Source organism: Sarcophilus harrisii, chromosome 5 (assembly GCF_902635505.1).
Source record: "Sarcophilus harrisii chromosome 5, mSarHar1.11, whole genome shotgun sequence".
Taxonomy (NCBI): Eukaryota; Metazoa; Chordata; class Mammalia; order Dasyuromorphia; family Dasyuridae; genus Sarcophilus; species Sarcophilus harrisii.
The window spans coordinates 48,628,277-48,647,601 of NC_045430.1; the positions used below are offsets into that span (position 1 = coordinate 48,628,277).

Here is a 19,325-nt window from a genome sequence, read left to right on the forward strand (position 1 = left end):
TTAAAATAAAGATGTAACTTTCCCCCATACAAATTCATGGGCCCTCTGAAATCTCTCCATGACCTCTTAAGGGTCTGTGACCTCCAGGTAAAGAATCCTTTATTTAGACCAGTGCTGACTTCAGAAGGTAGATTTCCAGTTCTTTTGCCATGTTGGCCATCATTCTCTGGAAGAGAATCAGTTTGTGTCTTTAAAATATGGGAACTGGACTCGAAGATCACTATCTTCCCCTTCCTGCTCTGGTTTCATTGATTTGATTATTCTTTGGCCATGAAGCAACTTAGAAGAAAAAGAAAGACGTTTTGACATTAAGCTCCATGGGCTTTGATGAATCTCTAAATGTAAAATCCATATGTGTGACTGTTGGCTCTGTGCAGTAATAAACACAGAATAATCTGAAATGGATTTAATTTAAAGTTTCTCAGGTGTTAGCAAATGTGAACATAACCTTTAAAATATTGATTATCTTAATGTGCATTGCTTTTAACTCACAGAGAAATTAAGTTCGTTCACCACTGAGTTGCAATACCTATGAAAGTTATAAATGTAAATAAATACCAGATAGAAACAAATATCCCAAAATGCTTTAAAATAGTTTGGTGTGGAAGCTTTTTTTTTGAAGAGATATGTAGATAGAAAAATGTCTTGGAACCAAATCTAGGACTTCTAATTTAAACTGATGGTAATTTCCCCTAAAAATGTTGTAGTGATTTCAACTCCAATTTACTTTGTTATTTTTGTGCATTTTCCTAATATAGTGGCAATTTTTCCTCCTTGGTATAAAATCTTTAGGACATGGACCAAAGCAGGAACATTTTCATCTTGCAGAAAGTTATATAAATCTGCAATATTTTATTAACAAATCAGATACTAAAAGAGACCTTCAGTCAGATGACAGGAAAGAAATAGCCTTCAGGAAACTAATGAAGTCCTGTTCTAAAGTAGGGAAATGGAGAAGAGAAAGAGAAGGGAATAGATAAGCATTTATTTGACATCTATTATGTGTCAGGTACTGTGCTAAACCCTTTACAAATATTAACACATTGTCCTTTCTAAAGTACTATATCTACCTTCCCTTTTCATGATGAAAGAAGGAAATAGCTTAAAACTCCTCTAACCCTAAACAGGCAACTAGGAGGTACAAGGGATGGAGCAGCAGGCTTGGAGTCAGCAAGGCTTTTCTTCCTGAGTTCAAATATGGCCTTAGATACTTTTAAGCTATATGATTCTGGGCAAGTTATTTAACCCTGTTTTCCTCAGTTCCTCCTCTGTAAAATGAGCTGGAGAAAGGAATGGCAAACCACTCTTTGCCAAGATAATGGCAAATAAGGGTTGGGGGATTACAAAAAGACACAAATGAACAACAATACAATCCTAAGAACATGGCCAGCATTGTTTTCCTGGGTGAGCAGTGTTGTGTACTTATGGCAATATTAAGATTTCATAGACAGTGACCTGAGATTCTTAATCATATTCTCCCTTAGCCTTAATGCTTAATAGTGAAAGACTTTGGTGCCTTCTTCCAGATCAAAGCAAAAAGGGTACGGTCACCAGAAGGCCTTCCATAGAATTATCTTTACCATTTATCATTAATAATGAAAGGAGAATAAAAATTGGGTGTAATAATAAAATAAAAAATAAAAGTTGGTTTAATAAAAGAATAAAATAATGTGTCAGGAAGCATGTCATAATGATCTGAATTGTAGGCTTGCAGTCAAGGAGATCTCAGTGTGAATCCCACCTCAGATACTGATATGAAATGATTACATTATAATATGAAATTATGATTATGTCCAGTGTGACACTGGGCAAGTTACTGAATATTTGTTATCCATCCTCAATTTCCTCATCTGCAAAATGGGAATTTTGAAGAACAAATGGGATAATATATAAATTGATATTCCAATCTTAAAGTGCTATGTAAATAATGTTATTGTTATAATAATAATGTCATATTAATATGATTATTAGAATAATTAACATAAACATGGTTATTGTTGTCATTATTGAAATGTAGTATAATAACCATCTCTAATCTCAGGGTTTGAGTTTTATGTCCTATCACATAGTACCATGTGATCATGAACAAATGAACAGTTTAGAGTCTCTGTCTCTTGTGGTTCCATGGGGAGAAACATGTCCCTGGAGTAAGAAGTTCTCATTCTACCACGGCCACCAATGATTATCTGTATGATCTTGGCTGAATCTTCTTTTCTCTGAGTTGTAAAATGAGATTGGACTAGATAGCTGTGATTCCTTCCAGTGCTAAATATAGGTTCTTACTATTTGCAAAATAAGCTTAATAGGACCAGAATTATAGAGCTAGAGACTGTGGAGATCATCTTATAGTTCAACTTTCGAGGAAAATGTTCAATGTCCAGTCTTTTGTCACAAGTAAGGAGGAACAGAGCTGAGAATTAAATCCAAATGAAGTGACTTTAAAGGCAGTGTTCTATCTACTGAACCATACAACTTCCTTGTGATGATGATATGGTGATAATGATAAAAGTAATGTAAAAGCATTTTTCAAGCCTTAAAGCGTTATGTAAAGGTGTTATTACTATTACTAGGGACTTGAGATTCCAGGATTCTTAAAAAGAGGGACCCATATACCTTGGAGCAATGGTGTCAACCTCAAATAGAAATGGGGGCCACTAAAATGTACATGTGGATCCCCAGAACTTCACACTGACTTAAAAAAACTCCACATTTATATATTCCTTCTTTTATCAATTTTGTTCAGTCATGTCCAACTCTTTATGACCCCATTTGGGGTCTCCAGCTCATATTACAGATATGGAAACTGAGGCAAACAGGGTTAAGGGGCATGCCCAGGATCACAGAGCTAGTAAATGTTTACATTTTACATAAACACTACATCTGAACTTAGAAAGATGAATCTTCCTGACTTCAGCACTCCTTATTGCATCTTGCGGGAATGATATGCTTCTTACAATTCTACTTTTTAGAGAATTTAGTGTGAAAATTTCTTGAATTTTCACCATTTGAGATGAAAATCTTTGAAAAGAAGAGTATAGGGACAGCTAGATAGATCAGTGGATGGAGCATCAGCTCTGAAGTCAGGAGGACCTGAGTTCAAATTTGACCTCAGACATTTAATACTTTCTAGCTATGTGACCTTGGGCAAGTCACTTAATCCCAATTGCCTTAGGGAAAAAAAAAAGAATAGTATAAACTTCTCAGCCTTCTAAAACAGATTATTTCAAACATATTAAATTAAGCCCAGAATTAGAATTAGCTGTACCTAAGTAAAATTGGCTTTATTATATATTTAAAATTAATAGCAAATTGTACATGATAGATTTGCAGTTTTATGTGCAATCTTTTTTATTACATGATATGGAAATGCTTGTTTTATTCAATAAATTAAATATAAATGAATGAATAAAAAATTGACTTTCAAGACAGGGTCAAGGTTTTTCCATAGGTTTTGAATCATCAATTTAGTATCTTTAAGACCTTTGTTGGTTACTCACAGTTCTGTTCTAGGTATTTAAGGTTGTATCAGATGAGTGATTTCCAGATAAGTTATGCTACCTATTATACATTCACAGTTAGCACAGTTAAAGTGATGGCTTACATCTGGAGAGAATTAGGGGAATAGCATGTGACCACAAAATAGCGCCTAGTTAAATGGGCCTAGCATTATCCAGCCTGTGATTTTAGCCTTCTTAGATTTGGACTCCAAGGTAACAAGATTATAACAAGGTAAAACTGGTAACAGACTAGACACATCAATATTTTTATGTGAATTTCTCTGCTCAATTTTATAACTATCTTCCATATGCTTAGAAATTCCTAACTAACTAATATGTTCAATATGTTTAGCAGTTGGCAGCATGGTGGGGTGGATAGAGGGCTAGTTCTAGAGCCAGGAAGACCTTATTTTAAGGTCCCATTCCTCCCACCCTTAACACTGGCAGAATGATTGTGAGTAAGTCCCTTAATCTTAAATTTCAAATAAGATGATGACTTGCCTTGACAGAAGTTCCTTAAAACAATGAATTCCTCACTGGTCTGATCCTTTATCCTTTTTTATAACAATAATTAAAAAATGTTTCTTGTACTCTTTTGGGGAATATTTGGGGAAATTGGGGAGGAATTATATTTCATTCTTTTTTCAACTGAATGCATTTTACTGAATTTGCTAGAAAGGCAGATTTCATACTTGCAAATTGCCAGTTCAGTTTCTAAAAAGACAGCTTGATGAATAAATTGTTTTATTTGCAAATAAAGAGCTTTATTAGTCTAGAATAAATGCGAGCCTTAGGCCATTCTAAGAACAGTGTGACATCTACTACTGCAGCTTTGCAAATACCAGCTTTACCTGGATGAGTCATAATTTATTCTGGGAGAGCAGGAAAACTGTCCATTGCTTCCCTTGGGGAAGAGAAGATGGTAAAATAGTTATGGAAACTAATAGCCAGATGAATTTTTGCACTTATTTGCACATCTGATGAATAATACAGGGTCTGAATCATATTTCTATCAGAATGATAGTATCACTGCTATTTGCATTCTTTCCTAAAAATAAAATTCAATTCACATAGTTTAATGAGACAGTATGGTGAAGTATACTAGAAACTAAAGCTGGACGTTAAGTTTAACATCCTACAAGTGCATCATATAGTTGTTAATGAAACTCTTTGCAAAACACTATGCTTAGTTACTGGGGGATACAAAGTGAAGGATGGAAGAGCTTTGGAACAACTCAATGAGTTGACATTGTACTTTGGAAGACAATATGACTACAGCTAAGCAGATATGAGACAAATTAAGGAGAGCACAAATGTGGAAAAGTAGGAATTTCCATAAGGAAAAAAAAATCCATAGGATTCTAAAGGAGCAATTGTATCACTTTTAAATTTTAGCAAATTCTACATACTTGATATAGATACTGCTGCTAGTCCTCTTTGGAAGTGTCAGGATTTAACAGATAGGAATCTCATGTGTTATTTTGGTTTTCAGGATAGTATTTTGGAAATAAGTTGAAGCCATAGAAATGTCATGTAAAGAACATATTATTTCTATGTTAGTCTTTTGGTATTTCTATGACAATGAAAGAGAATAAATGTAGTTAATAGAGCTGAGAGTAATATCCAGTTCTAAAATTCTATGATTCTTTGATATGGCCATTAAATTTACTAATATAATTTCATACCTATGGGTTTTGCAGTAGAAAGGGTACAAAGGATTGGGTGAAAATGGTGCCTTCTTGTAATCTGTCTGGTCCAGGAGAAGACACCTAAATTCTCTAGATTGCAACTTCTTTTCTGTAAAAATAAGGCCATTAAAATGACCTCCACCTTCAGATCTTTAGTTTGTTGACCACTCTGTATCTGTCACTATGATGTTATGAAACTGATGTTTTAAGAGTCCTAAATGTAAAGCTAGAAAGGACTTCATAATCCTTTTGCTTTGATTCCTTTATTTTACAAAGGAGGAAACTGAAATACTTGTCTTACATAAGTGGTATACTAAGTAGTAAACATCAAATACAGGATTAAAACTGAGGAACTCTGAGCAAGTCACTTGACTTCTATATTCTCAGTTTCCTTATTTATAAAATGGGGATATTAGCATCTACCTCCCAACTTTGTTATGAGGACCATGTGGGATAATAAGTGTTCTTATAAGTGCCTGGCAAAGAGTAAGCATTAAATAAATGTTAGTTTTATTATAATTATTTTATTATTATAACCAGATCCAGAGTCAGTGTCCTTTCCCACTGTGCTTTGGACCACATGTAATTACTTTTTTTCAGAGACAAATTGTTAAGTAGTCAAGTGTCAAACTAAGTTATGCAATATGTTCACTATGATTGATATTAACATTTTAGCCAGAGATATTACTTCCTAGAAAAACTGGAAACTAATTTTATGAAAATAGATAATTTTATTTCTCTGGGCTAAAAGAGATATTGATTTAAATGCTAGCCAATTGGGAAGTTTTTTTTTATTTTAAATGTTTGATGAGACATGTTTTCATATCACATACTTTTGTTACTAGTATCCTTATTTCTTCCCCAACTCCCAAAAGTTACCCATCCCTTACTATAAAAAAATTTTTTAAAAATTCAGCAAAACTAATCAATGTATTGAAAAAAAAAGAATTGAGATTCTATGCAATGTTCAGTGCCCATAGACTCCCATCTTTAGAAAGGAATGATAAGAAGCATTTTCATCTTTGAGACCTAGTTTTGTCATTATAATTTTATAGCAATTAGTTTCTGTTGGGTTTTTGTTGTTATTGCTGTTTGTGGCTATAGTTCTTTCCATTCACCTTATTACAGCCTTTGTGCTCATTGTTTTTCTGGTTCTGTTTACTTTTTTTTGAATCACTTTATGTAAGTCATTTAACACTTTTCTGTATTTATCATATCCATTGATTCTTATAAAATAATAATATTACACTATATTTATCAACTGATGGACATCTGCTTATTTCCAGTTCTTTATGATAACAAATAGTGTTGCAATATTTTCCTATGATGAAGCTTTGAAGAGAGGGAGCTGTATCATTGTTGGAGAGGAGAGAATTTGCATTTATCTTTGCCTAGGAATAATTTCAGGTGGATAGCAACCTGTAAAAGTACTAGACTATCAGCAGCAGAAAAAAAAAGTACAAATTTCATCCTTGAGACATGATAGTTGTGAGTAAATCACTTAAACACTCTCAGTTTTCTTATCTGAAAAAGGGCATCATAATACTACCTCCTACCTCACAGTATGGTTATGAAAAATATAGATGATACACATACAAGTTCTTGCAAACCTTAATATTTATATAAATGTTGAATACTATATTTTTAGTCATTCAGCAAAAATTCATTTCACTCTTACTATGTACATGGGCATTTTATGAAGCAACTTTGGGGATATATATATAAAGAAACATCTTACTTTCAAGGAACTTAACAAATGTTGGAAAATAAACAAATACATTATAGAAAGCTGAATTCAGTTTGGGCCTAGGATAATACAAGTACCTGAGAAATTCCAAAGACTGAAATATAACAGTTAGGAAAGGGAAGGAGCATTAGGCTAGATAGAATAAAATAACACACATTAGAATATTCATGTTTATGTAAATTTCTTTTTTAAAAGCATTTAAAAGAAGTAGCAAGTTGTGCATAACAGATTTGCAGTTTTGTGTGTAACTATATTTTATTATATATTATGAAGATGTTTGTTTTATTCCATAAATTAAAAATAACATAAAAATTTTAAAAGGGGAAAAAAATATGTATATTTTTTTCTTTGCTTTTCCCTTAGTCAGTTTTAAAATCCTCTCCTCCTTTTTGAGAAGCAGTGTGGTTTAGTAGATACAGAGCCTTCATCATACTGGATTTTAGTCTCACCCCAGACATATGTTCACCTTGTGATTGTGAATAAGTCACTTAACTTCTGAGCACTGATTGACTTCTAAGAGGAAATATAAATTGTTGAGCTAAAAGCTCAGTTCTTTCCCAACCTGGTTCCAAGTTCTCTTTCTGTCCTTATTGTACAGTATTCCTTCCTCTTACACTCACTAATCCAGTTAAACTGGTTTTCTCTTGTTTATCACACATAATACTCCATTTGCTGGCTAAAACCTGGAATATATTCACTCATTCTTTCCTCACCTCCACTTCAGGGCATCCCTTCCTTCACGTTATAACTGAGACCTACTTTTTTTTTTTTTTTTTAATACATGACCAAAACGTTATTTTGCTGTACAAGAATCAGACTCTGAAATATTGTACAATTAGCTTGTGAAGGAAATAAAAAATGCAGGTGTGCATAAATATAGGGATTGGGAATTCAATGTAATGGTTTTTAGTCTTCTCCCAGAGTTCTTTTTCTGGGCATAGCTGGTTCAGTTCATTACTGCTCCATTGGAAATGATTTGGTTGATCTCGTTGCTGAGGATGGCCTGGTCCATCAGAACTGGTGAGACCTACTTTCTATATGGATTCTTTCCTGATACCCTCAATTGCTAGTGCTCTCCATAATTGCCTTATAGTTAATTACTTTGGGTTTATTTATATGTATTCTCTTTATGCTACATATATTTGAATATATACAAGTATACAAGTTATCCCTTTTGCACTGAGACTTTCCCCATCCCAATTTTGATATAAATTAAATGGAATTTTAGGTCATGTTTTGTGGAAGCTACAAATGAGGGGCAAAAGACCAGCAATGACACAGAACAAGTTTTAAAATGCATACTATATATACTGTATTGTGTCTTTTAATACCATAAATATATATATTTTTTCCCTGGGAGGGCCAAAAAAATTTAAGAAAATTTAGCAGATTTTCTAGAGTGGGTGGAAGGTGTTGTGACCTTAACCCCCATGATGTAGGAAGTATAATTCCATGATGTGGAAGATAATTATACACACATCTATCTCTGTCTCTTTCCCTCCATCTGTCCCTCCTCCTTTTCTCCTTCTCTCTTTCCCTCTCTCCTTTCTTTTCTTCTTTTCTTCATCCTTCTCTCCCTCTCTCTCTCTCTCCTTCCCTTTTCCCTTCCTCTTATCTTTCCTATCTCCCTTCTTCTCACCTTCCCTCTCTTCCTCCTTCTCTTCTTGTCTCTCTCCCTCTTTTTCCTTCCCTCATTCCTCCCTCTATTTTTTCTTCCTTCCTCTTTCTTTCTTACTCTTTTAGTCTCACTTTCTCTCACTCTTATTGCTCTTTTTTTCGCACTACACACACACACACACACACACACACACACACACACATTCATACATTCATACATATGTTATCTCTCCCAATTAGATGTAGCAGTTTTTTTCATTTTTTGTATTTTTATTCCCAGTGCCTGGCACATAGTAGGAGCTTAATAAATGCTTGTTGAATAGTTTATTTTTGAGGAGGTCTGTTTCTCACTGGGAAGGCTGTAAGCCAATAAAAGTCCTTGTTAATGTGAAACAAAAACTTAGCTACAAACTTTTAGAGTTTGGCATGCTAGCTCTGTCAAGCATAAAACCCATAAAACCCATAAACCCATAAAACACTAAGGAAATTCACAAAATCCTCTAGATAAAAAAATATGGGCAAGTTTTGTAACAAGAAAATTGACCTAAATGAAACCTAAACCACAAAGTGAGAATTAATTAAATGGAATATAATATTAAACCTACTCAGAATTATTCTCTGGTATAAATGTAGCAAAAATGTTATTTCTTTCAAGGTCAAAATATACAGTTTGGGAAAGAAATATGTAGCAGAAGGTCGGATCCTAGGAAAAGCAAGTCAGCCAGCTAGCCCCAGCTGATCACCTTCCTACTGTTCTCTTAGCCTGTGAATTGTGCACCTGTGTAGAACTCTGTTTACCCACTGGCTTGTGCTTTCTTATGTGAGACATTTTAATTGCAATGAAAAAAAAAACCCTCTCCCCAATCCCTCTTCCCCCCAAAAAATGTACACTAGTTGGATTTCATTTTTATTCAGTAAACATTAATTAATGTGTTTGTTTGAAGAAAATACTTTTTAAAAAATTTAGCCCCTTAAAGCAGCAGGCTTTTTTTTAATCTTAAAAGCTAAGATGATTTAAAAAAAAAAAAACCAAGTAATTATTCTGAAATACATTTAAAATACAAGTAATTATTCTGTAAAATACAAATAAAACAATATTCAGTAATTGTAAAGAAGTCATAAAAAGTGTTCTTGCACCAAATAAGAGGATACTTTAGATCAGGCCTTCTTAAGTTTATTCTGCTCACAACTCTTTTTGCCTGAGATATTTCTATATGACCTTGATTATACAGGTATATAAAATAGGGATACAAATCAGACAATTACTGATAATAAATCATAACTTTGTAACCCCCACATTTAGTTAACCCCGATATAAGGTTGCAACCCATAAGTAAAGAAGCTTTGGTTTAGACAAAAGAATAGTAACATGGTTCAGTGAAAAACTTGTTATCAGGAGTAAGTCAAATTCAAATACTGGTACCAATATTCACTGTGATTCTGAACATTTGTTCAGACTTTACACTTACAACTTTAAAAAAAAAATTAGTATTTTATTTTTCCAAATATGTGCAAAGATGGTTTTCAAAATTCACCTTTGCAAAACCTTGTGTTCTAAAATTTTCTCTCTTCTCCCCTAGACAGTAAGAAATCCAAAATAGGTTAAACATGAAGTCACTTAACTTTTTGACAGTTGTAAAATGGGACTGAAGACAATATTTTCAATTTACTATCTCATGGGAATGTTATGAAGAAAATGCTTTGTGGACTAAGGTCATAGCTTTCTAGAGCTATATTCAACCTTAACTCCATTGCTTTGTTAAACAGTTGAGGAAAGAGGAGATCTCTGGAGGCTCATGACAGCCAGCAATAGAAGTATTTGAATTCAAGTATTTCCACTCCAGAGCTCTGCCTCTTTCCATAAGTGCTCCCTTAAAGGTGTGTATAAATAAGTTGTTAGTAAGAATATTTCTAAGGTAGATTTTGACTATTAAAGGAATTTTTCAAAACCGTATGCTAAGTATTTTTTGGATCTAAATTTTTCTCTTTTCCAAGGACAGATTTTGTTTTGCCTATAATATGTTAACTCATTTCAGTTGTGTCTGACTCTTTGTAACCCCATTTAGGGTTCTCTTGGCAAAGATATTGGAATGGCTTGCCATTTTATTCCCCAGTTCATTTTTCAATTGAGGAAACTGAGGCAAACAGGGTTAAGTGAGTTGCCCAGGGTCACAGATTTGAACTCACAAAGATGTCTTCCTGATTCCAAGCTCAATGCTTTATTTATTATACCACCTTGCTGTTCATTTATATATTTTCTATATGCAGTTTATATTCTTGATATTTCCACTAGTAGAATGTAAGATCCTTGAGGGCAATTACTAATATTAATTCTAGGAAGAGCCTTGTAAAACCTCTGAAGTTTGGATCATAACATCATGAAATTGGAGATTAAAGAGAAATTTTAGCAAGAGTTCTTAATTAATCACATGTCCATGGAATTTTATCTCTGTGTCTTTCCAGAGAGCAATCATAACATCATGAAATTGGAGATTAAAGAGAAATTTTAGCAAGAGTTCTTAATGTCATATCCATGAAATTTTATCTCTGTGTTTCTTTCCAGACAGCAAGATGCCCCTTTGCCTATAGTAGTTCTAGCCAAACTGTGGCTGGAGAGGTGAATTAACATGCCTCAAATCACAGAGATAAGAAAGTTCAGAGACAAAATTTGAACCCAGGTCTTTTGATGCCAGAACCATTGTTCTTTCTAGTGTACATAATTATTTATATGTTGTTTATCTTGGTAGAATTGCTCTTGCACCTTGAGAGCAGAACCTTTTCCCCCATTTTATGTTTGTATTTCAACACCAATTACATATAGAAACGTTTGACAATTGTTTATGGAACTGGGTTAGATCAGATTTCATAAATACTTAGTGTTGAGTGATTATGATGATTGTCACTTAGATTTTTTTTAAGGCTCCATTTTTGTAAGATTTTAGTAGAAATCATCTTGAATGTTACTGTAAAGAAAACCACATTTGTTTCCAATCTCATTCCATCTCAAAACCTTCCTGGAAGAGAATGGTATTGGTCTACTCAGGCCCTCTCTTTGTTACTGCCTCCCTGGGAAATATAATGACTTTCAAGAAAACAATGACTTCCAGGTAAACAATGGCCTTTTTTCCCCCAGGCACTGCTTTCAAACTTCTGCAGCATGTGAATTGGCATTGGAGGATTGAAATGTCAGATAAAGAAATGTAGAAGAAAGGCTCTTTTTGTCTGCTCTAAACCACCAAACTCATCCTTTTCCTACATATGTGCATTGATGTGTTAACACTCAGACCCTGGAGAGGAGGGATCCTAAAGAGATGCATACTAATCATTTCCTTATCTGTCAGAGCATACCTTGGGCAGATTGAGCAAGAGAGTGAAGGTACTTAAAACGTTAATAAGATGTGAATAAAATACTGCATTAAGGTGTTTCTTGTAAGTAGAATTTTATTAGACAAGACTATGAAGGTAGTGATAGTGAGAGAATTTGTATTGTGAAACAACTTGAAATAGACTTCTCTATCAGCCTTGCCTAATTCAGATTATAAAATTATATATCCAGTGCTAAAAAGAGCTTAGAAATCATTTATTCCCACCTCTTCATTTGGGGGAAATTAAGGCTCAGGGAGATTAAATAATTTTCTCAAGGTTACTAGGGCAACATGGTACTGGGCTGGGATTGGGACCACTAGTGGTTTGATTATGGAGCAAAGTCCCATAACTCCAAATTCAGCATGCTTTCTATCATCCTGGGATGCTTCTGTTCATCATTTATTTTGCTTGAAAGCCTCATGAATGGCACACAGGTTTAAACATTTCAATAAAGTCAGTGTGTGCTGTCCAAAATGTAACCCAAAGTTAAGTTCATTTTATTTAATCATTCCTAAAATAGAACTGAAATGAGCTATTTACTATAAATTCAAGACCTGGTTGAACAAACCATTCCAAGTTCATTGCATTTGGCTGTTTATTATGAGCCAATTAGGTTCTTAATGACTCATAAACCAACCAAGGTACAAATGTCATTTTAAGGACTTGTTCCCACACATCATGTGGGATTTGAGGCTTTGTTGTCTAATGAGAAAATAGTCATTCCATTTTTTTTTCTTTTTGGAATTTAAGTGGCTTTTTACCCTACCTTAAATTACCATTAAATATAAGTAGTCTTCTCAAGCCACCATAAATCACATTTAAGTTAAAGTATCTTTTTAAACCTCATCTTAAGTTGTAGTTTATGTAAGAATAGTGATAATAGTTGGCCTTTGTATGACACAATGTTTAATCTCATTTAGTCTTTATGACTGACTTGTGAAGTGATACCTCCATTGCCTAATGAAAAAAAAAAAAAAAAACAAAAAAACAGGCCTCTCTTTGACTCCCAAATCTTATATTGAAGTTGGCCATTTCATCTCACATTAAATCATATTTATGTAGTAGAAATATGTAATTATTAGTAGCACTAGTAATCTGTTCATAGGAGTATGTAATTTTACTTTAGTAGCAAAATTGACATTTATAAAAAAACTTTTTAATGTATAGATTTATGTGTTTCTTATAACAATCCTCTCAGATAATCATAATTTTCATTTGATAGATGAGGAAACTGAGGGTACAGAGCTTTTGAGTAACTTGCTCTGGCTTATGTAGATTACTACAAGTTATATTACAGTCATGATGGGGTCCAGGTCTCCTCTAACTGCCCAACACTTTTCATAATACATCACAATGCATTTCTAACATTGTATGATCAATAAAGAAAAGATCTCTGATTTCATTCATGCAGAAATTTCTTTCAATTCAGAGAGAAACTCTTTTATTCCTTCAAAGTCTTAGTGGGTTACCAGGGACTCAGACAGTTTAACTGACCTGTTCAGAGTCTGAATTTGTACTCAAATGTTCTTTATCCCAAATCTTGCCCCATTCTGCCCTCCCATCACTCTCTATTTACTATAGCAAGCTGCCTCTCCTAAATCAACTTGCTATTTCTCCCATAGATATTATTATCTAAATTTTAATCAAGAAGTTCCTATTCAGATTTTTTCAGAGAACCCTGAGACTTGCATGAACTGATGCAGAGTAACGTGAGCAGAACCAAGAAGAAAAATTTATACTACACTGATAGTATAAAAATGAATCATTCTGAAAGACTTAAAAATTCTCATCTATGCAATGATCAACCATAATTCTAGAAGGTTTATGTTGACATAGAGGTTATGTTATGTAGAAATGAGACAAGATTTTTCAACAGCAGTCTGGATATTATTTTGCTTAACTATATAGATTTGCTATTAGAATTTTTTTGTTTTGTTTCTTTTTTCCCCAAGAGTGGAAGATAGTGGAAGACAGGAAAAAAATGCTTGATAAGTAGAAAAAATTAAAGTTTCCAACATTGTATATAATACACAGCAAAGCTTGTTATACATATCTTATCACTGAAATATAGGGAAACCTATGTGTACCCTATGTATAAATAGGGAAAACAGCTATCTATAGAGTCAGGCACTTCTCCCTCCATACACTTCAATGCCACATCACCAGATATCTTATGGGGAAGGGGCAGAGGAAAGGAAATAATTTATATAGAACCTATTATATGGCAGACACTCTGCTAAGCACTCTCCCAAAATATTATCTCATTTGAGCTTTAAAACAACCAGGTAAAATAGGCACTATTTTTATTCCTATTTTACAGTTAAGGAAACTGAGGCCAACAAAATTGAATGATTTGCCTGGTGTTACTCAACTAAGTTACAAAGTAAGTTTCTGAATCTACATTTGAACTTGGGTCTTTCCTGACTCATGGTTCATTCTCTTGGTTAGTTTTCCCACATTCTTAGCTCTTCTTAATTTTTTTTTTTTTTGGAGAACAAAAAACATGCACATTTGTGGCAGTGATGAAATTAAAATTAAAAGATCCAATGAAATTATTCTAAACCAAGTATGCTCAATTTGATCATTACTATCAGCACCAATCAGCACTATTATTAGTCATATGTACTTTTTTGTTTATTATATAACTAGCTAGTTGTTCCAGGAAACTCTCTAAACTTATGTAGTGCAGAGTAGTTGCCAGAATGAGTTTTTAAAGACAGTTTCCTCAGCAGTAGTTCTGGAACCAATTAAATTCAGATTAAACATTTTTAAAGGATTTGACTGCCATTTTAGGGACACGTATTCTGGTCTAGTCTTCTTTACTAATCCTTTCTATAGTTTTCTTGAACAGGTTTCTTTACCAGTCTCTGTTTACCTCATTTGGAAAATGAGAACACTTAAACAGATGCCTTTGATTTTCTAACTCTCAAGAACTCTTTAATTTTATAGAAAAGAAAATAAAGCTAAAAATCTTATAGAAACTCAGTATGACTACAAGTCCAAAAATTCAGGAGTCAGAATGAGTGAACAAGGATATTGATTACTTTAATGAAGAGCAAAATCAGAGAATTTGCTTAATTTATTCATAAATCCATAATGAGAAGTACTTGATTGGTTCCAAATTTTGTATATTGAAAAGATAAGATATAATATTTGCCAGTAATGGTTAGGAGAGATATATGACTGATCTTACTTCAGCAAAGCAGATACATAGTTATCTAAATAAAATTAATTTGGATTAACTTTAATATTAATGAAAATAGACATGTTAACAGTGTTTTTAGAGGAAGAAAAGGCCAGGACTTCAAAAAATGTCTAATTAAAAAATTAAAAGAATACTAAAGAAAATTACCAAAAGTAATGTAGGGAATCAAAATCAGAGAGATGTACTGGACTTAAGAATTCTCCTTTCTTAATCCAACAAATCTCATGAATCTAAATCTGAGACCTAAAGTATCCACTGAAGGAAGATCTTGTTTAATTGTGCATGTGTTACACTATAACAAAATCAATGAGGACCAAAAAAAAAAAAAAATCCACCACCAACAACTGAAAAACAAGCAAACAGAAAAACAATTGCATCCCCACCAGAAACTGAAGTTTTATAAGGAATTTTCTTCAGATAATTTCTGTTTTTCTTTTTCTATACTTTCTTGCAAATATCTCATTTCCTTTCCTCATTTTTCTTCTAACTCTATTTTAAGATCCTTTATGAATTCTTCCAGAAGAGCCTTGTGAAATGAACACCAACTCATTTCACCCTTTGTGGCTTCATCTAGAGCTGATTTGCCTGTGGGATCCTCAGGGTGTGGAGTCTGTTCTTCTCTTTCTCCATAAAAGTTGTCTGTGGTCAGAGTTCTTTTTGCTTCTTTGCTCATTTTTTTTAAAGGTTTAGGTCTGCTCTTAAGGCAAAGGGGCAGCAGTTGCTTTAGTTTGCCCTAGGGCCAGTATTGCTAGCTAACTTCTGGTGCTGGGTAGGCATGGCCAGGTTCTGAGTTCTGGGGTTTAGGGGCTCACAATTTGCCTTTTGTACTTGTCTTACAGCTAATCTGTTGATCCACTGGCTTTTAACCAGGACAGAGTAGCCTAAGAGCCTATGCCCTGGCTCCCCACTCCAACTCCTTGCCCCTGGCATCTTGTGCTGTGGTCTGGGCTTGGCAGCTTCTACCCCTGCCCTCCCCCTGCCAGATTGAAACAGATATTTTTCTGTAGTTCTTCCAAAGTATTTTCTTTTAGAAATTTGTTTTACTCCAAATATTTGTGGATTTTTTCACTTCAAAACCAGTTCAGCTGTTGATTTGAAGGAAGCTTGGAGGAGGTCAGATAGAGACATGGCTACTCTCTGCCATCTTGGCTCTATTCCTGAAATGGGAAACAAGTTTTATAAATGGAAATTGAGTTAAGAAAATATTTGGTTCTCTCTGTCTCTCTGTCTTTGTTTCTGTTTCTTCCTCCTCCTCTTCTCTCCTCATCCATTCTCTTCATCTCTTTGCTTCTCTTCTTTCTGTCTCTGTGTCTCTCTGACTCTGTTTATCTGCCTCTGTCTCTTTCCCACTCCCTTTCTGTTATCTTTTCTTCTCCTTCTCCTTTTTCTTCTTTTCCTTCTCTTTCTCTTCCTCCTCCTCCTCCTCCTCATTCTTCTCTCTTTGTCTCTCTCTCTCTCAGGATGAAGGACTCTGACTGTACCACTCTGATTTCTTTTCCTCTTAGATTCTCTTGGCATCTTTGGTGTGGTGCTTTTTCCTCTTTCTCTTTCTTTTTTATTCTTTGTTATAAGGTATGGCTCACTGAGTATAGGAGAAAGGCATAAATCTGAAAATGAAATTGATGTAAAAATAAAATAACAATACCATTGTCAAAAACTTTAGTCATATTGCTATGGATTAATTATTATTAAAATGCATTTCTACGGATGTATCCCCAAAATAAAATCTTTTCTGCTGCCATCATTTTCCTCTAGGACTTCCTTACTTCATTATAATCTCCTCCTTCATGATCTGTCTCCAATCTCTCTGCCTCTAATTCATCTTATAAAAGCATACCAAATTAATCTTCCTTATAGCATCCCTTGTATGATGTCACTCCTGTGGAAGGACCTACAGTGGCTCTCTTTTTTAGGCAACATCCCGCCAGTAAATTAATTATTTTGATCTAATCTTCTCAAAGAAGAAATGTAATATAGTGGAAGGTTCAATAGCCAGTTCTGCTATTTAGTAGCTGTGTGAATTTGGCAGTCCACATTTTACCATCTGTAAAATGAGGCTGTTAATATATGCCTTACTACAAACAATGACCTGCCCCTCCATTAACTCTCTTGTCTAAGACCATCTCATTTATCTTTTACTACAGTTGATCATTTCCTAATTTACAGATGTGTATTGTGTGAGCTCAATTAATGAAGCCTGATAGAACAAAGTGTCCTTATTCTTTATTGTTCTTCATTCATTTCAGTTGTATCTGGTTCTTTGTGACTCCATTTGGAGTTTTCAAAAATACTGGTTTTGTTCATTTTATAGATAAGGAAACTGAGGCAAACAGGGCTAAGTGGCTTACCCAAGGTCATATAGCTAGAAAGTATCAGAGGCTACATATGAATTGAGGAAGATGACTCTTCCTGACTCCAGGCTGTCAACATTAATCACTGTGCCACCTAGTTAGTCTTCTTTATTCTGGCGGCTTCCAATATTCTCAAATGTGAGGGTTCTCTTTTTAATAGCAAAAAAAATTTCCTTGAATTTCTATATTTATATTAATTGTATTTTAGTATGAGAAAACATCTAATGGCAAGATGATAAGTTTGGGATAGATATAACTGCCTTACTTTATAATTTTTTAATCCCCAGGTGAGGAGTCCATTATTTGATTCATTCAAAACAGTGAAACAAATGAAAAATCTATATAAATTATGGCAAAATGTTGACAAATATTATATTTCAATGGCTCATCTTGCTAAGTTGCATACTTTTAGAACTAGTATTATTATTTCTGAGTTCACATGACTTTTTCTCCTTTTAAAATGAAGAGAAATGCTAAAGCTATACACATTTTAGTTTTCACATTGGCAGCAGATGCTTTTCTAAATAAGTGATGTTTATGGCAAATCAGCTTATAGAAAGGGGAGAAGAGAAGGAACCTAAGCAAGAGTTAAATGATATTTATTAAAAATTATTATTAGTGGGCTTAAAATCATAAGATCTTCTATTTAGAGCTGGAAGGTCCCTTAGAGGTTGAGTGTACTACTCCTCAATTGTACAGATGAAGAAGCTGAAACATAGAGTTTGTGACTTGTCCAAACCCATCCAGCTGAACTAAGATTCAAACCTATCAGCCTCAAGAGAGTTGATGAAAGGGATGTCACAAATTTTGTGTCAGATCAAGTGTGTGTGTGTGTGTGTGTGTGTGTGTGTACATGTGTGTGTGTGTGTGTGTGTTGAGGTGAGGGACAGAGGGAGATGAGTAGAGATAGCAGCTCCAGAAATAGCTTCCTAAATTTCTCCTTTTGCGTGGGAAATGTCAGTTCTTAGACATAATTCTTCCCTTCCAGGGTTTCTAGAGCAATGATTGGTGGGGAAACTGGAAAAATTACTTCTTGGTATCTTTGGGCATTGTAGTCAGTTGAGAAGACAAAGGAGAAGGAAGAAAAGAATATGACTTGTGTATGGATAAGTTTGACTCATTCTAGTAGACACAGGGGCTTGTTCTTCTGGCCTTGCCTAGACTCTGAGCAACATTTCCAAAGCTTAGAGGCTCATTCTTCTGGTCTTGAGTTTGTAAGGGATTGAAAGGCAAAAAACATTTAAGATGCTGCAGGTTTCTCTGGATTGAAAATCTCATTTATCTCTTAACCTTCCTTTGCCAATTTCTAAACACTACAATATGGTATAGGCATAATAAATAAATATTCACTTAGGAATTTTTGTTCATTTTACCATGTTTTATATTGCATCTATGAGATATGTCTTTGAAAACCTGGTCCAGAAAAATAACTATTAAAATAGTCCTCTATAATAACTCAACAAGCAATTATTAAGTGCTTACTGTGTGTTTATATACTGTACTAAACATTGGATACAGAGAAAAACAAACATATCAAGTAACTGTTTTTTGGTGAGGCAGTCCAACATACAAATGCGGAAAACCTACCACGACATATATAGAATATAGGGAAGACAATTGGGAAGCTTCTAGCAGTTAAAGGGATTGGGAACATTCTCTAATAAAAGGTAAGATTTGAGCTGATCTTAGTTTCCCAAGGAACCTAGGAGGAAGGGGAAAATATGGTCAATATACCTTCATGAACAGCTTCTCTTTGAAGATAAATCTGCTGCTACAGGAAAATGTTGTGCATCACTTGACTGTGTTTTTTCTCTTTCTCTCCCACCTTAATCTTAACTGTCATCCTCCCCCTCC

At 34.1% G+C, this 19,325-nt stretch overlaps 1 protein-coding gene across 3 annotated transcripts in view; it reads left to right on the forward strand.

The window, feature by feature from the left end:
- Nucleotides 1–19,325, forward strand: part of LIN7A (lin-7 homolog A, crumbs cell polarity complex component) — a 195,395-nt gene that overhangs the window by 11,271 nt on the left and 164,799 nt on the right. Inside the window, exon 2 of one of the 3 annotated variants that reach the window (XM_031939635.1) lies at nucleotides 11,683–11,925. The exons of the other annotated variants lie outside the window; for them this stretch is intronic. Coding sequence (XP_031795495.1) covers nucleotides 11,808–11,925 — 118 coding nt within the window. The 5' untranslated portion in view covers nucleotides 11,683–11,807. The remainder of the gene's footprint in view (nucleotides 1–11,682; nucleotides 11,926–19,325) is intronic. 3 annotated transcript variants of the gene reach the window in all.